Source organism: Macaca thibetana, chromosome 15, assembly GCF_024542745.1.
Source record: "Macaca thibetana thibetana isolate TM-01 chromosome 15, ASM2454274v1, whole genome shotgun sequence".
NCBI lineage: Eukaryota > Metazoa > Chordata > Mammalia > Primates > Cercopithecidae > Macaca > Macaca thibetana.
The window spans coordinates 27026596-27046131 of record NC_065592.1 but is presented as its reverse complement, the minus strand read 5'-3'; the positions used below and the strand labels follow the sequence as shown (position 1 = coordinate 27046131).

The following is a 19536-nucleotide window of genomic DNA, read 5'->3' as shown; positions in this document are numbered from 1 at the left end:
GGAGCTTTTTGTGGATTCTCTTCACTCTCCACCATTCATTTCTCCTGTTTCATATTCTCTTTTTTTCCTTCCCAGTCTGTTGCTCAAGTGAACAAATAGAAGAGGGTTATGTTGGGCCAGGCGTGGTGGCGCATGCCTGTAATCCCAGCACTTTGGGAGGCCAGGGTGGGCAGATCACTTGAGGTCAGGAATCTGAGACCAGCCTGACCAACATGGTGAAACCCGTCTCTACTAAAAATGCAAAACTTAGCCAGGCATGGTGGGAGGTGCCTGTAGTCCCAGCTACTTAAGAGGCTGAGGCAGGAGAATTGCTTGAACCCGGGAGGCAGAGGTTGCAATGAGCCAAGATTACTGCACTCTAACCTGGGTGACACAGTGAGACTCTGTCTCAAAAAACAAACAAGAGACTTAACGTTCATTGCTGAAGGGTGAGGGCAGGTGAGGGAAGGGAGCTGGCGTTGGAGAAGCTACTCCATGCAGGGTGCGCTTGGCTGAGTGCTCCACTAGTTTTCTCTCATTCATCCTGCATGAGACAGGCGCTTTATCCCTGTTTTACATGGGAGGTAATGGGAGCTCTGAGGGGACGCGGGGAATCTCAGCTGGTGAGGAGCAACGGCAGGCTGTCACTGTACCCTGCCAATGCTTTTGACACCTGCTCCTCTCAGGATATGTGTGCAAGGGCGAGGACCTTGGCCTAGGATGGGGCTGACTGCTGTTATACTAGAGTGCACTCAGATTCCAGTCTGCAACTGTGGGGACCAGCCCGCTGCTTCTACCTTTTGGAGGAGGCACCTGCTGTTCTAAACAGTGAGCTTTGTTCTGGTGCCACTACTGGGGTGCATGTTTTTGTAGCCTTGCATACACGTCCGCATTTTCTGTTTAAACATGTACATGTATATATTGGGGTGAGAGGGCATATCCAATCACAGCCAAAAGTCCTTTGGTTAAAAAGGACATGAACAGAGTTTTGGAGGTGGTTTCCTTCAACACTGTGAATGTACTTAACACTAGTGAACTGTATACTTAAAAATCGTTAGGACGGTAAGTTTTATTTTATGTGTATTTTACTATGGTTAAAAAAGAAAGAAAGTTGTAATTCCTGCTTGGCACAGCCTAAGGAAATCATTCTAGAGTCCTCAAAATGTTTGATTTGGGTTTGCTGATGGCAGCTGGAAGGGGATCTTTAAGCCTTCTATTTGCACTTCTGGAAGCTGTTTTCTTTGCACCAAAATCCAAGAATGGGTTTTTTGCCTTCTCTATGTGGGCTCCTCCCTTGGTGTGGTAGCGCCATCATGCATAGAATTTAAAATGTTCCTTACACCTACCATCCGCACAGCATTTGTCTCACTGCCACTTGTGTCTTCTGCTACCTTGGGTGATTTTGAGGACTGTCTGCTTTCCTGGGGCTTGAATTTCACAGTAGATGCAATTCACTAAGTATAAATATTACCATCTGTCATTAGTCACCACTGACAGAGGAAAAGCACTTGGGTCATTGAAAACAAATGGCTGTGGTAATGTGTTCTGAATCTTTGTCCCCGGCTTAGACATTGATGACACTTAGCCATGGCTGAAAATTGAAGGAGGGGATGCCAGTTCTGTTATCAACATTTTATTTTTAGCCAAGACGATTCATCCCGTCACAGAGTCCCCTAACCATAGTATTGTCATCCAGCCTATATTCTCTCTTGTTTGCAAAGTCCTTCCTTGCTCTTTTGGCACTGAATGGAGCTTTGAAAAAGCCATTTTATTTTGGTGGTGGTGTCCTGAATATTTTTTTAGCGTGTTGTAGTAGAAACAGTGTGGCTTTGCAATCAGAGGTAATCTTTTTAATCTTTGTCACTTTGGTGGGAGAAACGATATCTTGTTTTCATTTTCATTTTGTTTACTATTGATGAATGATTATTGTTCACTAGCTATATTTACATAGTTTGTTCATTTTTGTACTGGAATCTGCCTTTTGAATACTGATTTTTCAAAACTCTTAATATGTTAAAGCAAACAACCCATTTTCATGTATGTTCAAATCCTTTCCCCAGTTTGTTATTTATATTTTAATCTTTGTTATGTCTTCTTGACATAGAAAAAAAAATGCTGTCTATTATGCTTTTCCTTTATGGATTCTGCTTTTGGTTTGGGGTTTAGAAAGCCTTCCCAACCACAAGATTTTATATACTGTTCATCAAAATCAGAAATTGGCAGACTAAGGCCAAAAGGGTCTATCTGTCCAGTTGCCTGTTTTTGTATAGCCCATGGGTTAAGAATGCTTTTTTTATTGTCTTGTTTCATTTTATTAAAACTTTTTTTTGTTTTTTGTTTTAAGACAGATTCTTGCTCCGTTGCCCAGGCTGGAGTGCAGTGACGCGACCTGGGCTCACTGCAATGTCCACCTCTTGGGTTCAAGGGATTCTCATGCCTCAGCCTCCTGAGAAGCTGGGATTACAGGCGCCCGCCACTATGCCTGGCTAATTTTTTTTTTTTGTATTTTTAGTAGAGATGGAGTGTTGGTCAGGCTGGTCTTAAACTCCTGAACTCAGGTGATCCGCCTGCCTCCGCCTCATAAAGTGCTGGGATTACAGGCATGAGCCACTGCGCCCCGCCCACCATTAGTCTTAAAAGTGATTTTTGGCTGGGCGCGCTGGCTCACTCCTGTCATCCCAGCACTTTGGGAGGCCGAGGTGGGCGGATCACGAGGTCAGGAGATCGAGACCATCCTGGCTAACACTGTGAAACTCCGTCTCTACTAAAAATACAGAAAAATTAGCCGGGCGTTGTGGCAGGCGCCTGTAGTCCCAGCTACTCGGGAGGCTGACGCAGGAGAATGGCGTGAACCGGGGAGGCGGAGCTTGCAGTGAGCCGAGATCGGAGCGCTGCACTCCAGCCTGGGCGATAAAGCGAGACTCCGTCTCAGAAAAAGAAAAAAAAAGTGATTTTTACTTTTTTAAGTGGCTGATAAAATAGAATTATATTCTGTGCCATGTGAAAATTAGTGAAATTGAAATTTCAGTCTTTGTTAGTAAAGGTTTTTTATTTTTATTTTTTTGAGACGGAGTTTCGCTCTCGTTGCCCAGGCTGGAGTGCAACGGCGCAGTCTCGGCTCACAGCAACCTCTGCCTTCCGGATTCAAGAGATTCTCCTGCCTCAGCCTCCTGAGTAGCTGGGATTACAGGCATGCGCCACAATGCCCGTTTAATTTTGTATTTTTAGTAGAGATGGGGTTTCACCATGTTGGTCAGGTTGGTCTCTAACTCCTGACCTCAGGTGGTCCGCCTGCCTCAGCTTCCCAAAGTGCTGGGATGACAGGCGTGAGCCACCGCGCCCTGCCATAAAGTTTTATTAGAACATAACCATGTTCATTTGTTTACCTACTGGCTATAGCTGCCTTTGCACTACAACAGCTGACTTGAGTTGTTGCAGGAAAGACACTATGGCCACAAACTGTTCCTTAACAAAAAATTTTGCTGACCCCTGATATAAATCATCATGTAGTACTCATTTTTTTTAACCTTTAAATGGCCTGACATTTATGTTTGCATTTAGCATTAGAGAAACTATTTTCTGCATAGTTAACCAAAAAATCCATCAGCATTTATTGAATAATCTATTCTCTCTTCACTCTTTGAAATTCCATAGTTATCGTGTATTAAAACTCAGATCTGTTCCATCAGTTTAGGGATTGACATGGTGAGTCATCAAGCGATTTGGATGAGAGAGATGTTACTCAAGAGTTCCCTGGGGATGAGATTCCCCTTACCTCCTGCAGTAACACTGAATGTTCAAGCCAGATGTGCCCCTGCACAATGCTGTCTGACCACTCACATTCATTTCTGTAATAAGAGCAGACACTGGTGGGGTCTTGTTTTATTTTTCCAGATTCTGTTGGGGATTGCTGATGGCTAAGTGGAGCTGTGTGTTAATGGTTTCTGGTACTTTGGGTTGGATCTTCTCTGAAGCCAGCTGACTCTTCAACTCCCTTGAGAAGAGAAGTGGCTTGATTTATTTCTCTGCCACTGGTGGTTCAGGAGTTTCACTGTTTTAAGAAACACTAATGAATTGCTTACCACCAGGCACTTCTGCAGATGCCACAGATGCAATGGTGAATGTGGTAGTAGTTGGGGGTTTCTTGTCTGGTAGGTACCTGTTTAATGAAATCTCCAGTGCCATGGAGGCAGATGGTGGAGGACTACCAGCCTCTGCTCTGGAGTCTCCAGGCTGAGTTGTGCCTCTGCTTCTTACTAGCTGAATGACTTCGTGTCTTGTAACTTTCCTGGTCTGTAACCTATTCTCTTAATAAAACAGGGATAATAAAATTCCTCCCCTCTGCCACCAAGTTATTTTAAGGGTTGAGACATTTCATATGTAAACTGACTTGTACAGTGCCTGGCAGAGAGTATGAACTTAAACATTTAATTTCTTTATCTTCCCTTCCCTTGATTTAGAGCTATGTGTATAGACTGCTGTGAAAAGGATGGATTTTGTCTCCAGGTACTTCTTAGCCCCAAGTGTTTGCTTTCTATTTTGGAGTTTTGTTGTGTTTTTGAGTCAACTCATAGTCCAAATTCCCAGGCAATCAGCTGACCACCTTTTGCTCTCTGCCAAGGGTGGGTCCATGTGTCCTAAGGCGAACACTCAGGCCAGGTGTCAGAGCCAGGTTGCAATGACAGTCTGTGGGCTGTTTGTGCAGCTGGTCTCCTTAAATGGACTAGGGTCAAGATTCCCCATGTGCATTTCTGTGCTGAGGGCTGCTGGCTTGTGAGAGTGGAAAAAATGGCCTGAATCAGGTATCACTGAAGCAAATTACTGAAGGTGAGTGACCTGTGAGAGGCAGCTGTCACATGGGTAAGAATATGTTAAGGTGTACCCAGTGACCTTGGTTTGAGCCTTTGCTGAACACAGTCATTTCAGTAGGACTTGACCTCATATCCTAAGGATGGGCTCTGTAGATGGCACACAGGGCTGTTGAACTTGGGTTTATTCAATTTTGCTAGAATGATAGCAGTTTCTGATCCTCTGTAATTTACCTGTATTTGAAACGTGATTCCTCCTGGTGTGGCCAGACTGTTTTTTTCCACCTAGGAAACATTCATCAGAGTATCCCAGGCCATATGACCTTGGCGTTGACAACACCTCTCATCTGCCCTTGCCTCTCCTGGCACCTACCCCCTAGGTTAGGTACTTCTGGGAGAGGGGTACCTGGACAGTTAGCAGCTCCCCAACTGCTCCGTCTCGTGTCTCCTCTATTTCCCTCTTTATTTTTTCTGCATGCTTTTTTTCTGAAGTCTTTTTGTAAAATGTGTCCATGGTTGCCGCTTTCTGCTTAACAGCTTAGCTGTTACCTGTGGGGTGCACCTCAGATTGTTAAGCCTGCTATTTAAGATTCCCTCGGATTCTGGAGCTAATCCACTTTCCAGGCCTTATTTCCTGCTGCTTCCCCTGGAGCAGCTCATGTCCATTCAGGATGACTGGTCCCCTGCCCGTGCCTTCTTTTTTGCCTTCTGCACTTCACCCCTTGGCGATTTTGCTGATGTGGTGTTCCGTGCCAGGAACGCCTTTCTCTTCCATTGAGCAGCTCTTCAGAGTTTATAGAGGACTTTCACACACATTCCCGATAATCTCGACGCAGCCTAGCCTGGGCTGGGTTTTGCTGTTTTCCAGTGAACGTCAGTAGATTTAAGTGGTTTTCTTATGACCTCATAGCTGGTAGGAGAACTAGAATTGAAACCCAGGTCTTCTGCTGTCCTGCCGAGCCCAGGTCACACCTCCCTCTCTGAAGCCTTCCTCGGAGAACAGAATTATTCTGGCTTTCTTCTGGGCTCTAGTATACAGGTCACCTAAACCAGATTCCTCAAGTAAATTCCTTATTGACTCCCTTTCCTCCACATCCAGAATAACACCTAGCAGTCCGTGGGAACTTGATAAGTGTTTGGAAGAATACGTGAGCGAATAGATTTTGCTTTCCGTATCTTCTAATACGTGGTTTGGGGGAGTATAGCACCATGTTAATTAGGCTGCTTAAAACTCCTGTGTGTTGGAAAACATCTATGTTTTGGTCTATAGAATAAATAGGGAGTGATCATTTTGTCCCACTCTTTCTGCCATCTCATAGAAACATAATCAGGTATTTCATTACTTGAAGAAAGTTGCTTACAACACATTTAACTGTATATATATTTTAGGAATGTAATTTTTTTATTTATTTGGACACATGACTTCACTCTGTCACCTAGGGTGGAGTACGGTAATGTGATCACAGCTCCCTGCAGCCTCGACCTCCTGGGCTTAGGCGATCCTCCCACCTTATCCTCTTGAGTAGCTGGGACTACAGGTGTGTACTACCATGCCTGGCTAAGGTTTTTTTTTTTTTTGGAGATGGAATCTCGCTCTGTCACCCAGGCTGTGGCACAGTCTCGGCTCACTGCAACCTCTGTCTCCCTGGTTCAAGTGATTCTCATGCCTCAGCCTCCTGAGTAGCTGGGATTACAGGCATTTGCCACCACGCGCAGCTAATTTTTGTATTTTTTGTAGAGATGGGGTTTTGCCATCTTGGCCTGGATGGTCTCAAACTCCTGGCCTCAAGTGATCTACCTGCCTCAGCCTACCAAAGTGCTGGGATTACAGGCATGAGCCACCATGCCTGGCCATGCCTGGCTAAGTTTTTAATTTTTTTGTAGAGACAGGATTTTGCCTAGGTTGTTGGTCTTGAACTCCTGGGCTCAAGCAGTCCTCCCACCTTGGCCTCCCAAAGTGCTAGGATTACTTGCCAGCCTAGGAATGTCATTTGTAGCTAAATTTTGCCTAGCAACAGCTATGCTTAGGAGAAGCTTTGAGGAAAGCCACCTCTCCCTTCATCTATCAGCACCCTCTTCCACAGTAACCTTAACTAAATCATAATATTCTTCGTCTGATGGTTTTCTGTATTGTATGTGAAGTGGAAAGAAAAGCATCTTTAGAAATCCTTACAGCTTTTTGATCTCTTGTGTACTGGCTTCAAGATAAGCCCCCAAGCCTCTCCATACAGATGGATACCCTGTCGTTGCTGCTGTACTAACATGTAGGAGCTGTCTCCTTTTTTTTTTTTTTTTTTTTTTTTTTTTTGAGACAAGGTCTCACCCTGTCACCCAGGCTGGAATGCAGTGGCACCATCTTGGCTCACCACAGCCTTGACCTCCTGGGCTTAGGTGATCCTCCCACCTCAGCCTCCTGAGTAGCTGGGACTATAGCCATGCACCACCATACTCTGTTAATCTTTTGTATTTTTTTGTAGAGACAGGGTTTTGTTGTATTGCCCAGGCTGGTCTCGAACTCCTGGACTCAAGTGATCTGCCTGCTGTGGCCTCCCAAAGTGCTGGGATTATGGGCCTGAGCCACCCTGCCTGGCCTCTTGTCTCTTTTCTGACTTCATTTTACACCTCATAGTTTACAGCTAAGTAAGGCTGTAAGAGTTTTTTCCCTCATTGATTCCTTCACTTTCTTCATTCATCTGTGTCTGTCCCTCTCCTAGTAGTGCATGGCCCTTGTTTGCAGAACTCATTTCTGTCTCTGAACTCAGAATGCCCATGTGAGAGGGTAAGACCATGACCAGTATTACATTTAAGGCCCTTTTCTTTTATGTCTCTCCTTGACTTTTTTTTTTTTTTTTTTTTTAAACTTTTGAGATGGGATTCCACCATGTTGCCCAGGCTCATCTCGAACTTGCGGGCTCAAGCGATCCGCCCGCCTTGGCCTCCCATAGTGCTAGGATTACAGGTGTGAGACACCACACCTTGCCCCTTTTGCCCTTTTTTTTTTTTTTAAACTTTCCTTACCTGTCCTTGTCTGGTTACTTAGGTGTGAAACTCCTTTGAGCCATTTTGGTTTAGAATACCCGCTTCCTGTTTTTTCTCTTATTCTTTAATGTTTTGACTATGATCAGACTCTTGGTTCAGGGCCTTTTTCTTTTCCAGTGAGTACACTAACCATGGGAATAGAAATCACCCACATTGGGTCTGAGTCATGTCAGTGGGAATGTGGGAATTCCATCTGGGGCAGCCAGGTAGCCAGTCAGGTGGAGCTCCAGCCTGGAAGGCCATCTGTACTTTTGGGTTGTAGGTGGGCACACTTCAGGATTCTAAAAAGATGCTGTGGGGAAACTGTGTCTCAGGCCTTGAAAAGTTCCACAGAAAAACATCTCTTCTAGCTGCTTTGTGGTGAGATGCAGATCTGAATCAATACAACATTGTTGAGTGCCACAAAACTAGCACCGTGCAGGGAGAACCTGTTCTGTATGGGGAGAAAAAAATGAAGTGAAAACACTGTGGAAGGAAGTATGACCTATTTGAATGTAGTCACACGTTTCCTTCTCATTTAGCACATCCTCTTGTGTTCATTTTAGGTTTGGGTTGAGGGTTTAAGGACAGCGCCCAGCCCTATATGTAGGGTATGGGTGTCACAATTCATTAAGCATGGAAGTACTGTACTAGAGGGCGGTTTGAATTTGGGTTGCTCCAGGAGGTCGAAATGTATTTCTGTTTCCTCTTTTTAGTTTAGAGAGACAGTTTAGAATCTGAAGTGATTTTTTTTTCCCTCCCTGGGTATTTTTGAGGTTCTAATAATTATAGGTTCTCTCCCAAGAAGCTTAGATATAACATCTAAGCTCCCAAGAAGATTGACATTTGCATGTGCACATGCAAATGTTGGTGCATAATTTTTGGCCCCCCAGGGTGCTTGTGGGTTTCAGAGAGACAGTCCCTATTGTAGAGGAATGGTGAATTTTTGGTAATTTTTGAGTCAAGGACAGTTTTTTTTTTTTTAAAAGACGGAGTCTCGCTCTGTTGCCCAGGGTAGAGTACAGTGGCGCAATCTTGGCTCGCTGCAACCTCTGCCTCCCGGGTTCAAGCAATTCTTCTGTCTCAGCCTCCTGAGTAGCTGGGACTACAGACACATGCCACCATGCCTGGTTAATTTTTTTTTTTTTTTTGTATGTTTAGTAGAAACAGGGTTTCACCATATTAATCAGGCTGGTCTCAAACTCCTGAACTCGGGGGATCCACCCAAGGCAAAGACACTTTTAGTCTTGCTAAAAGTACAAGGCTTTTGCAGCACATCTGAGAAGTGTGGGCTGTAAGAGTGGGTTAACAGTAACCACTTGGCACCTGCTATTGGGAGTTGAGTCCTGCCCTGTTCCTCACTGGAGTTTTTTTTTTTTTTTTTTTGTCCTTGAGAAGGTTTGGGCTGGGGTGATGATTAATCAACAAGCACATACTCAGCTCTGTATGATATATTGTTTCCTCCTGGCCTTTGTTCTGAAAACCCTAAACGCCCTTTTCTTGGACTTTCCTTAGGCACCTGACTTGTTAGGATCACATGCCGAGTGCACTCCGTGTGTGTAGTACCATGTCAGATGGTAGCACAGAAACATGTCGATGAGAACCAGGCTTTGTAAGATAAACAGATGGTACAGTTAAGAGGAGTTGGGCGAAGGGTAGGAACTGTTGTTTATGAAGGGATCATTCTAGGCATCTTCTTCTTACCTAAGAGGAACGCCTGGATTGTGGGTGTAGCACAGCCCTACCCGGGCTCCTCACACACCACTCGAGGGACCTCATGCCTGTTACGTATAAGACTTTTCCTTATGTGTAATAGAGACAACTTGGATGATCTCTGGGGGTGGTTCTACACCCTAGACCCTTGTGTGATTTTGGTGCAGAAGTTTCAGTGGAGGAATGCCTTCCTTAGCTTTATAAATTTTCAGTTGGCAAGATCCTGAGAATCAGGGTCAAAGTGGGCAGAAAAGGGAGCAGGATTGCAGGATTTTTTTTCTTTCTTTCTTGAGGCAGGGTCTTGCTCTGTAACTCAGGCTGGAGTGCAGTGGCATGATCTCGGCTTACCACAGCCTCAACTTCCTGGGCTTTTAGGTGATCCTCCCACCTCACACTCCCCAGTAGATGGGACCACAGGCATGCGCCACCACGCCCAGCTAATTTTTGTGTTTTTTGTAGCGATAGAGTTTCACTATATTGCCCAGGCTGGTATCAAACTCCTGGGCTCAAGCAATCCTCCTGCCTTGGCTTCCCAAAATGTTGGGATTCCATGAGTGTGCCACTGCACCTGGCCTCGAGAGCAGGATTTTAGGTCGAGTTGTGTTGTGTCTGTGCCCTCTGGGAAGGTGAATTCTGTCTTTGTAGAAAGCTGTCTGCTTGGACTGTTGAGTCCTCCGGGTGGCGTGCACATCCTTGACCACCAGCAGAGGCAGAATTTTTGTGTTGGGGATTTTAGTTATTGTTAGGAACAGGCTCTCGGAAATGCCTCTTGTCCTTGGTTGTTGGGGATTTCTCAGCCTGGAATGTCCTGGCCAAGGTCTCCCCCAGCCTTGTTTTTCCATTTGGCAAGTCTGCTTACTCTTCTCAAGTTGCCGCCATCAATTCATGGAGCTCTGTTCATAACAATATTGCATTGCATCAGAGTTAGAGGTCTCGTGTCCATATCCCCAACTAAAGTTATTTAGATGCTATATCCTATTTTGTTTGGTAACACTGCATTGGGACTTTGGCCTTGTGTATTTGGTGTTTAGTATGTGCTTGAAATACTGGATCTTCCTTAGAAGGAATGAACAGGAATCATATATAATAAATGCAACTGAGAGTTGGGGAAAATCTTGGCTCCTAAGAATCATAAGAATGTCTGGAGAAGTGAATGTTAGTCTGGAGATTCTTAGAAAAATCTATTAACAGCCACTGGCAACTTTGCCAAGGAATGTGGACTTGGGCTCTTTAATTTTGACTTTATGATCTTGCTAAGAGGTGTTCTTTTGCATCAGGCCAATGGGTGGAATTTGCTTGAAGGGCAGATTTTCTAATAGAAAACCTATGAAAAACATTTTCAGTTTCTAAAGAACTTTAGCAACAAAGCTTTGAAACAGGCGATCTCTTAAACCATGTCTAAAGAAAAAGTCTTGCTTTATAAGAAATGGTCCTGAATCCAAAGTAGAAACGTGTAAAACTGTTTAGGGGGATACTAACTTAGAAACCATAGGCTATGGGCGTTGGGCACTGGGAGATACTTGTACAAGCAACCTTGGAGTTTTTGGAGAATATTTGAAATGGTAATTCCTGGGCTGTGTGGCAAGGAAAACTGAACTTCCTACTAATAAGCAAGTAGCAGCGCAGAATTTGAGACATACTGTTAATAGTTAAGATACATTTGAATAACTCTCCAAAAAAAAAAAAAAAAAAAAAACCAAAAGAGAAATCTCTATGTCTTAATATTCCCTACTTTTTATATCACTGTGTCCTATCTAGATTGTTAAAAATTATGCAGACATTTTAATGATTATATGTACTAGTCAGCTTTGCTGTGGTAATAACTCCAAAAATGCAAAGGTGTGCAACAAACATGAATTTCTAGGTCATGTTGTGTGTCAGTGGCTGTGAGTCAGCTTCTCTGGCCCCCTCCTGCAAGTCTTCCCCTTCCAAAGGAGCAGTCCCTGTTTGGGACACAACTGCTTTCAAAGTCGAGTAGCAAGGGAGCTGGTGGAAGCATGCGTTGACTCTTAAAGGATCTGCTCTGATCCGATGTACATTCATGTACCGGTGGCCGGAGCAAGTCACGTGTCCAAGGCCAAAGTCAGTGTGGTGGGGAGTTGTCTTCCTGTGGGAAGTCACTTGGCAATAAGAAGAATATATGATCCTTTTAAAGGAAGGGAAGATCATAATTGTGAACACGAATGCAATCTGCCACTTCTTTCCCAGAACACTTCGTAAATATAGCAGTTCATGTTTACCATTTAAAAATGCTTTAAACACATTTTCTCCCCATTATGTGTATTAAAAATTTTAGATAATTTGAGAGGAGCTTGACCTATTGCCATGAAGTGATGTGGCAGATCACTGTATGAGTTCAAGTATTCTTCTCTATATTATTGCAGTACCTAGACTTTCCAGAATGGTTTTGAATTATGGCAAATACTTTATATCTGAATGTAGTGGACATGCCTTTGTGATTTGAAAGGTTTCTTCATTTTTAAAATACGTCCACTACATTTTTGACGGTTTTATTGTTATTGGAGATAATTTACAGAGCATGAAATTCACCATTTTAAAGTATATAATTGTGAGTATATATTCACAAGGTTGTGCAGCCATCATCGCTATCTAATTTTAGAGTATTTTGTCACCCCAAAAAGAAATTTGGTCTTTATTAAGCTGACTCTCCCTGTTCCCCCTACCTGTAGCCCCTGGCAACCAAGTCTGCTCTCTGTTTCTCAGATTTGCCTGTTTTGACATTTCATATAAATGGAATTATGTAGCATATGGCTTTTCTCATCTGGCTTCGTTCACTTAGTAATGTCTTCAAGATTAATTGCTGATGTTTTCTGATAGATATTTTTAAACATATTTAGGAACTTTCTTTTTCTTTTTTTTTTTTTTTTTTTGAGATGAAGCTTTGCTCTGTCGCCAGGCTGGAGTGCATTGGCTCAATCGCACTACTCACTGCAACCTCCGCTTCCGGGGTTCAAGCGATTCTCCTGCCTCAGCTTCCCAAGTAGCTGAGACTACAGGTGCGCGCCACTATGCCCAGCTAATTTTTGTGTTTTTAGTAGAGATGGGGTTTCACCATGTTGGCCAGGATGATTTCAATCTTTGACCTTGTGATCCGCCCGCCTTGGCCTCTCAAAGCACTGGGATTACAGGCGTGAGCCACTGCACCCGGCCGGGAACTTTCTTTTTACTTCTTAATTTTACTTAGAGATTTAAATGGAATGGCTGATATGAGTGACACCAGTAAGTATTTTGGTAGTTTTGCACGTGAGTATCTTCAACAATGATTATATATAGAATCAGTTAATGTAATAAATTGTATTGATAAATTTCCTAATGTTAAATCATTCTTTCTTTCCTGGAATACATTTGACTTGATCCTGGTATATGGTTTTTTTTCCAAAAATTCTTTTAGTTTACTATTAGCTGTTACTTTATTAATGATGTTTACACTTGTACTCAGTTTTCTTTTTTGTCCTAATATTTTGATACCAGATATAGATAGTCATCATGAAATGATTTGAAAGGTTTCTCCACTTTAAAATTATGTCTTAGAATATTTGAATAAAGTAGGACTCATTCTTTGAAGGTTCATGAGTGCTCACTGTAAAACACTTGGGACCCAGCTTACCTCTTAGTGGATGCTCTGTGACAACAGTTTTGTGATCACATAATTTTTCTTTTTCTTTTTTTTTTTTTTTGAGACGGAGTCTTGCTCTGTCACCCAGGCTGGAGTGCAGTGGCCGGATCTCAGCTCACTGCAAGCTCCTCCTCTCGGGTTCACGCCATTCTCCTGCCTCAGCCTCCCGAGTAGCTGGGACTACAGGCACCCGCCACTTCGCCCGGCTAGTTTTTTGTATTTTTTAGTAGAGACGGGGTTTCACCGTGTTAGCCAGGATGGTCTCGATCTCCTGACCTCGTGATCCGCCCGTCTCGGCCTCCCAAAGTGCTGGGATTACAGGCTTGAGCCACCGCGCCCGGCGATCACATAATTTTTCCTAGAAAGCCAGCTAGCTCATATAGATGTCCAAATTTGTTTGCATAGTTATTCATAGCACAACCTTTTAATTTACAATCATACATAGACACAACTTCTAAATAGTTGTTGTCTGTTCCCTTTTTCCATTTTCCTCTTTTTAAATTTTTTATTGAGACAGCATCTCACTCTGTTGCCCAGGCTGGAGTGCAATAGTGTAATCTCTGCTCACTGCAGCCTCCGCCTCCCGGGTTCAAGCAAGTCTCATGCCTCAGCCTCCCGAGTAGCTGTGACTACAGGCTTGAGCCACCACGCCTGGCTAACTTTTTGTATTTTTACTGGAGACAGGGTTTCACCATCCTGCCCGGGCTGGTCTTGAGCTCCTGGGCTCAAGCAATCCACCTGCCTTGGTCTCCCAAAGTGCTGGGATTATAGGTGTGAGGCCACTACACCTGGGCCGTTTTCCTCTTTTTGTATTGGTCAGATTTCCTAAGTTTTAGTTTATCTGATTCATCTTTTAGAAGAATTAAATTTTGCTTTTGTTTACAACTTTCGTTCTTTTCTGTTTTAATTTATGCTTTCATTTTTAAATTCTCTTTCCACTTTCTTTAGGCTTTTTTTTTTTTCTTTTTCTTTTAATGGGACCACAGAGTAAGTCTGGCCTAAAGGGTTCTGTTGTATGGACTTCATCTTTGTCAAATGCATGTTTATCTGTTATTGAGGACTCTTGCTTTTTTGTGTTTCGGTTTTCTAGGGTCTGAGTGATGAGCTAATGCCATTTTGACTTGTTTTTATGGTTTACTTGCCTCCGATGAGGTAATAATTCAGGCCTGCTATTTGCCCCCATCAGAACAAGTGAATTATTGGATCCCCTGTGTTTCTGCTTGATGTTGTTAGCATTGTCTTAGATCCATAGATTACTCGTTATCTGTCAGATGGGAAAGAAGCCTGGCTTTCTCTGTGTTTTAGCTGCTCCCCACATCTCAGTAGAGCCCAATGCCCCCAGCATTTGCAGTCTGGCCTGCTTTGGGCTTGTTGGACACACCCCAGGGCAGCCAACCCAAATGCCTTCATGTTCCTATGAGCTGCTGCTTCCATCTCTACCCATCATGGGGGGGAGAAGGCCATGTGGGCAGGGTGCCCTCTGCTGGTGGCCCATTTGTCTGTGTATTTGTCTGTGCTTGGCATCCCCTTGGTCACAGTCACAGCAGCCAACACCTTGGTGGTCCTGGTTTGCCCCACTGCCGAACCTTCCATGTCCTCTACTCCCCACTGACAATCCAACTTTCAAATTAGTGTGCGTGTAAAGGGGGTTCAATAACATTTTCTCCTTATTAGGTAACCTCGATAACCTGAAGTAACTTTGGTGACATGGGTTAGATTCTTCTTAGTTCTCTTTTCAGTTGTGGCCCAGGTGGAGCCAGTAGACAGACAACCTTTGAAACCTTTGGCATTTGGATTGTTTCCAGTATTGACGTGACTTCAGTCACTGTTTTTCTTGTTCTTTTTACCTCCACTGTTTAATTTTTTTTTTCTTTCATTTTCTAGGTTAAATTAGTATCTGGAGGGTGGAAAAAGGGAGAAAGCAGAGGCTTGTGTTCAACTCACTGAGTTTATCTAGAGGTCTGGCTTTCTAATTTTTTAAACGAGTATGTCACATTACACATACAAACATGATCGCTTCCTGGTTATTGAGCCTTTGGGATTTTTCTAGGTTTCACTCTGTGTTCTTTGTATCATGAACATCTTTGAACAGAACATTTTTGAGATTGTCCCTTTGAGTTTATTCTCGAAAGTGGGCTTAACTTTTATTTTACAACAAAATCAACAATCAAGAATATTCAGTTTGTATAGAATATATTCATTCTTTTTTTTTTTTTTTTTTTTTTTTTTTGAGATGGAGTCTTGCTCTTGTCACCCAGGCTGGAGTACAGTGGTGCAATCTTGGCTCACTGCAGCCTCCACCTCCCAGGTTCAAGCAGTTCTCCTGCCTCAGCCTCCTGAGTAGCTGGGATTACAGGCGTGTGCCACCACCCCTGGCTAGTTTTTGTGTTTTTAGTAGAGATGGGGTTTCACCATGTTGGTCAGGCTGGTCTTGAACTCCTGACCTCGTGATCCACCCGCCTCGGCCTCCCAAAGTGCTGGGATTACAGGTATGAGCCACTATGTGTGGCCGACACGTTCATTCTTTATGCATCTGCCCTGTACCTGGCACGAGGGAGGTAAATTAAGACAAGTAACATACAGTCTGTGTATTCAGAAGAGCCATCATTTTATCCTTAATGTAAAGACACCTTGACAGGCTTTGTCAAGCTCCTCTGAGACTAGATCATTCACTTGCCCACATTCCTCCAATAGAATAAAAAAGAGAAATTAGATTGTTTTAGCATGACTTGTTTTTATTAAAACTATATTGGCTCCTAGTATATACCACTCTCTTTTCATAAATCATATGTTCAATGTAATATAAAATTTTGCTAGTGATTTATGTTAATTTAATATTCTGTCTTGTGGCGGGTTGACCATAATGGTGTGTCTTAAAATTGAAATTCTTTGAAACAGAGGAGTTTGTAAGGCAACCTCACTCTGCATCTGTCTTCCTAGGGTAAAGTAAAACGGGGAAGGAGGAAGAAGTGCTCTTTTTTTGTTTGTTTGTTTGTTTGTTTGAGACGGAGTCTCGCTCTGTCGCCCATGCTGGAGTGCAGTGGCCGGATCTCAGCTCACTGCAAGCTCCGCCTCCTGGGTTTACGCCATTCTCCTGCCTCAGCCTCCGAGTAGCTGGGACTACAGGCCCCGCCACCTCGCCCGGCTAGTTTTTTTTTGTATTTTTAGTAGAGACGGGGTTTCACCGTGTTAGCCAGGATGGTCTCAATCTCCTGACCTCGTGATCCGCCCGTCTCGGCCTCCCAAAGTGCTGGGATTACAGGCTTGAGCCACCGCGCCCAGCCAGAAATGCTCTTATAATGGAAACCTACATAGTGAAAATTGGTATTTTGCTACAGTGGGGAGTTTTCATTATTAATCAACTATGTAGTTGTAACTCTTCACAAAGGCTATTCTGGATATCCTTTGTTATAATAAAATCATTAAGAAAATATATTTGAGGCCCCAATTGTGGGTCTCAATGCAATTTTAAATTTGCAGCAGCATTTATTGTGTGTCTGCTGTGAACCCAGCCTCATAGTTTATAAAAGGATGCAAGAATACTTAGAAGTGCGTGTGTGTGTGTGTGTGTGAGAGTGAGAGAGTGAATAGTGATATAGCACCCGCCATGTACCAGACACTATTCCAACTGCTTTCAGATACTAACTAACTCAATCTCACTACACCCATTTTATAAATGAGGACATGGGGGCTTAGAGAGATTAAGAAGCTTGCTTAAGTTGCACTGCTACTAATTAGTGGTACTGGGATTCAGAACTGGGCAGTCTGGCTCAGGTTAGCCTCAGTTGCTTGTCATTCCACAGACATTTATTGAGTACTTTTGATAGGCAAGGGATTGAATTTGGTCATTTCTAAGATTCATTCATTCATGAAATACTTACTGAGAACCTACCATGGGCTGGAGTAGCATGGTCTCTCCTCTTAGGGAATTTGTAGACTAGTGGGGAATCAGACAGTCAATAAATATATAATGTATTTTCAAACAGTGATAAGTCCTGTAAAGAAAATAAAGCCAGAGAAGGGGCTAGAGAGGGATGGAGGGATGCAGAGTTATTTTAGATTTTATTAGCTGAGGGGGCGTCTCTGAGTAGGTGTCATTTGAGGAGAAACCTGTCTGAGGAGAGAGGCCAGCCATAGGGGGGATCTGGAGGGAGAAGAGTGCTCCAGGTAGAGGGAGCAGCAAGTGCAAAGGTCCTGATGTCAGAATGAGCCGGCACGGTGCGTGGGCCAGTTACGGAAGACCGTTGTTTCTAGAGCTGGGGAGAGGGTTGGTGGTGAGGTCAGAGAACAGGGTAAGGGCCAGGTCATTTTGGCTCTTGCAGGTTATGGGAGGGAGTTTCGATTTTCTTCTGAATGTCAGGGGATATCTTTGGGACTTTTGAGTAGGGGAGTGATGTGTTTTGATTTATGATTATTATTTTTTTTAGAGACAGGGTCTTGTTGTGTTGCCCAAGCAGGAGTATAGTGGCACGGTCACAGCTTATTGCAGCCTCGGTCTTCCGGGCTCAAGAGATCCTTCCGCCTCAGCCTCCCGAGTATCCGGGACCACCAGTGAGTGCCACCATGCCTGACTAATTTTTAAAATTTTTGTAGAGACAGGGTGTCTTCATGTTTCCTAGGCTGGTCTCGAACTCCTGGGCTCAAGCGATCCTCCCACTGCCTCATTCCCCCAAAGTGCTGGGATAACAGGCATGAGCCACCGCGCTTGGCCTGATTTAAATTTTTAAAGGAGAACTCTGGCTGCAGCATGGAGAACAGACTGTGGGGTGGCAAAAACAAAGCAGGAGGCTTTTGTGTTGAGCCAAGGAATTCCCTCTCCTGGAGGGAACTGTTGGTCATAATGGTGATAAAAGTTGGTCGTAAAGGTGCTGCCACCACCCGATACCTGCTCTTGAGCTCAAATCTCTGTGTCGCAAACCGCACTGCGGGAGCATGCTGATGGAGAAGCAGCCTGTGTCATTCAGTTCGCCTCACCCTCTGCCCATGCCTCGTGAGATGCACATGCTTTCCCTCCACATTCATTGCTCATGGGGACCCTATCTTGAATGGAGTCGTTTTGGGATAAACTTGTATTAAGACCCTAAGGAAAAAAAGTTAACTTTCCCTGACTGGCTTTAAAAACAGAAGCTTCGGTCCAGCACGGTGGCTCACGCCTATAATCCCAGCTCTTTGGAAGGCCGACACAGGTGTATCACGAGGTCAGAAGTTCAAGACCAGCCTGGCCAATATGGTGAAACCCTGTCTCTACTAAAAATACAAAAATTAGCCGGGTGTGGTGGTATGCGCCTGTAGTCCCAGCTACTTGGGAGTCTGAGGCAGGAGAATTGCTTGAACCCAGAAAGCAGAGGTTGCGCTGAGCCAAGATCGCACCACTGCACTCTAGCCTGGGCGACAGAACAAGACTCTGCCTTGAAATAACAACAACAAAAACCCTAGAAGCTTCATATTTACTTAAAGGATTTATGGCCAGAGAATAGACATGAGAGACAGCTTAGGGATGGAAAAAGACACACAAGAGAGATTCAGCATGGGAAGAAACCCTGGCCTAAGAACCAGACACCTGGGTTCAATCTTTGGCACAGCACATGCTAGTGTCTGTACATCTGGGCGAGTTACCTAACTTTTTTGAGTCTGCTTCCATGTCAACAGAGATGATACCTGTATTGCTAACCTCACGAGGCTGTCATGGGGTATGGTGAAGTAAGCACTGTGTATGGCTGTGCCATCTCCATCTAAGGTGGCAGTGTCACTGCTTAGGAGATAACAGACCCGGTAGCCTGTCTGCTATTCTCATGTCTCAAGTAACATTCCAAGGAACACGCTGGGATGAGGACTGGGGGGATTTTCCATGGTTGCGTAGTCCTAGGAGGGAAGAATCTGGAGTATGTGACAAGATCTGATTGATTGACTCTCCCCTCCCTCACCCCCAACAACTGGTTCGAGAACTAACTTCGTAGTGTCTGGCCAAGACATTTCAGATCTTTATGTGGGCTGTTCCTGGAAGGTTATTGGCTGAGGTTCCCAGGGCAAATGTGAGGGGAGTTGGCTTGAAGTCACTACCCAACCTGGGGAGACAGATAATCACACACACCCTGACAATACAGTCACACACACACACGCACGCACACACATGATGAGCAAGGCACAGTTGCAGTCACTGGGGACTCACAGTGTTTGTGGATAAGTCTGATATATAAATAAATGATTAAAACTACAAAATGCTTCAGTGGAGATGTCTTCAAAGTATTGAGAAGGATGTGAGTAATTCTACCAGGGAGTGGGTCAAGGAAAGTGTTAAAGGAGAGGGGATTCAAGCAGATTTCTGGAAGATATTTGGAGATGCTATGTACAACAGATGGGGGACTTTTCCAGCAAAGATAA

At 44.0% G+C, this 19536-nt stretch overlaps 1 protein-coding gene across 2 annotated transcripts in view; it reads left to right on the top strand.

Moving 5' to 3' along the window:
- The window catches only part of SNX30 (sorting nexin family member 30), a 125103-nt gene that overhangs the window by 28770 nt on the left and 76797 nt on the right, over positions 1-19536 (top strand). Inside the window, exon 1 of one of the 2 annotated variants that reach the window (XM_050761023.1) lies at positions 4820-11734. The exons of the other annotated variant lie outside the window; for it this stretch is intronic. Coding sequence (XP_050616980.1) covers positions 11702-11734 — 33 coding nt within the window. The 5' untranslated portion in view covers positions 4820-11701. Of the gene's footprint in view, positions 1-4819; positions 11735-19536 lie in introns of those variants that run through there. 2 annotated transcript variants of the gene reach the window in all.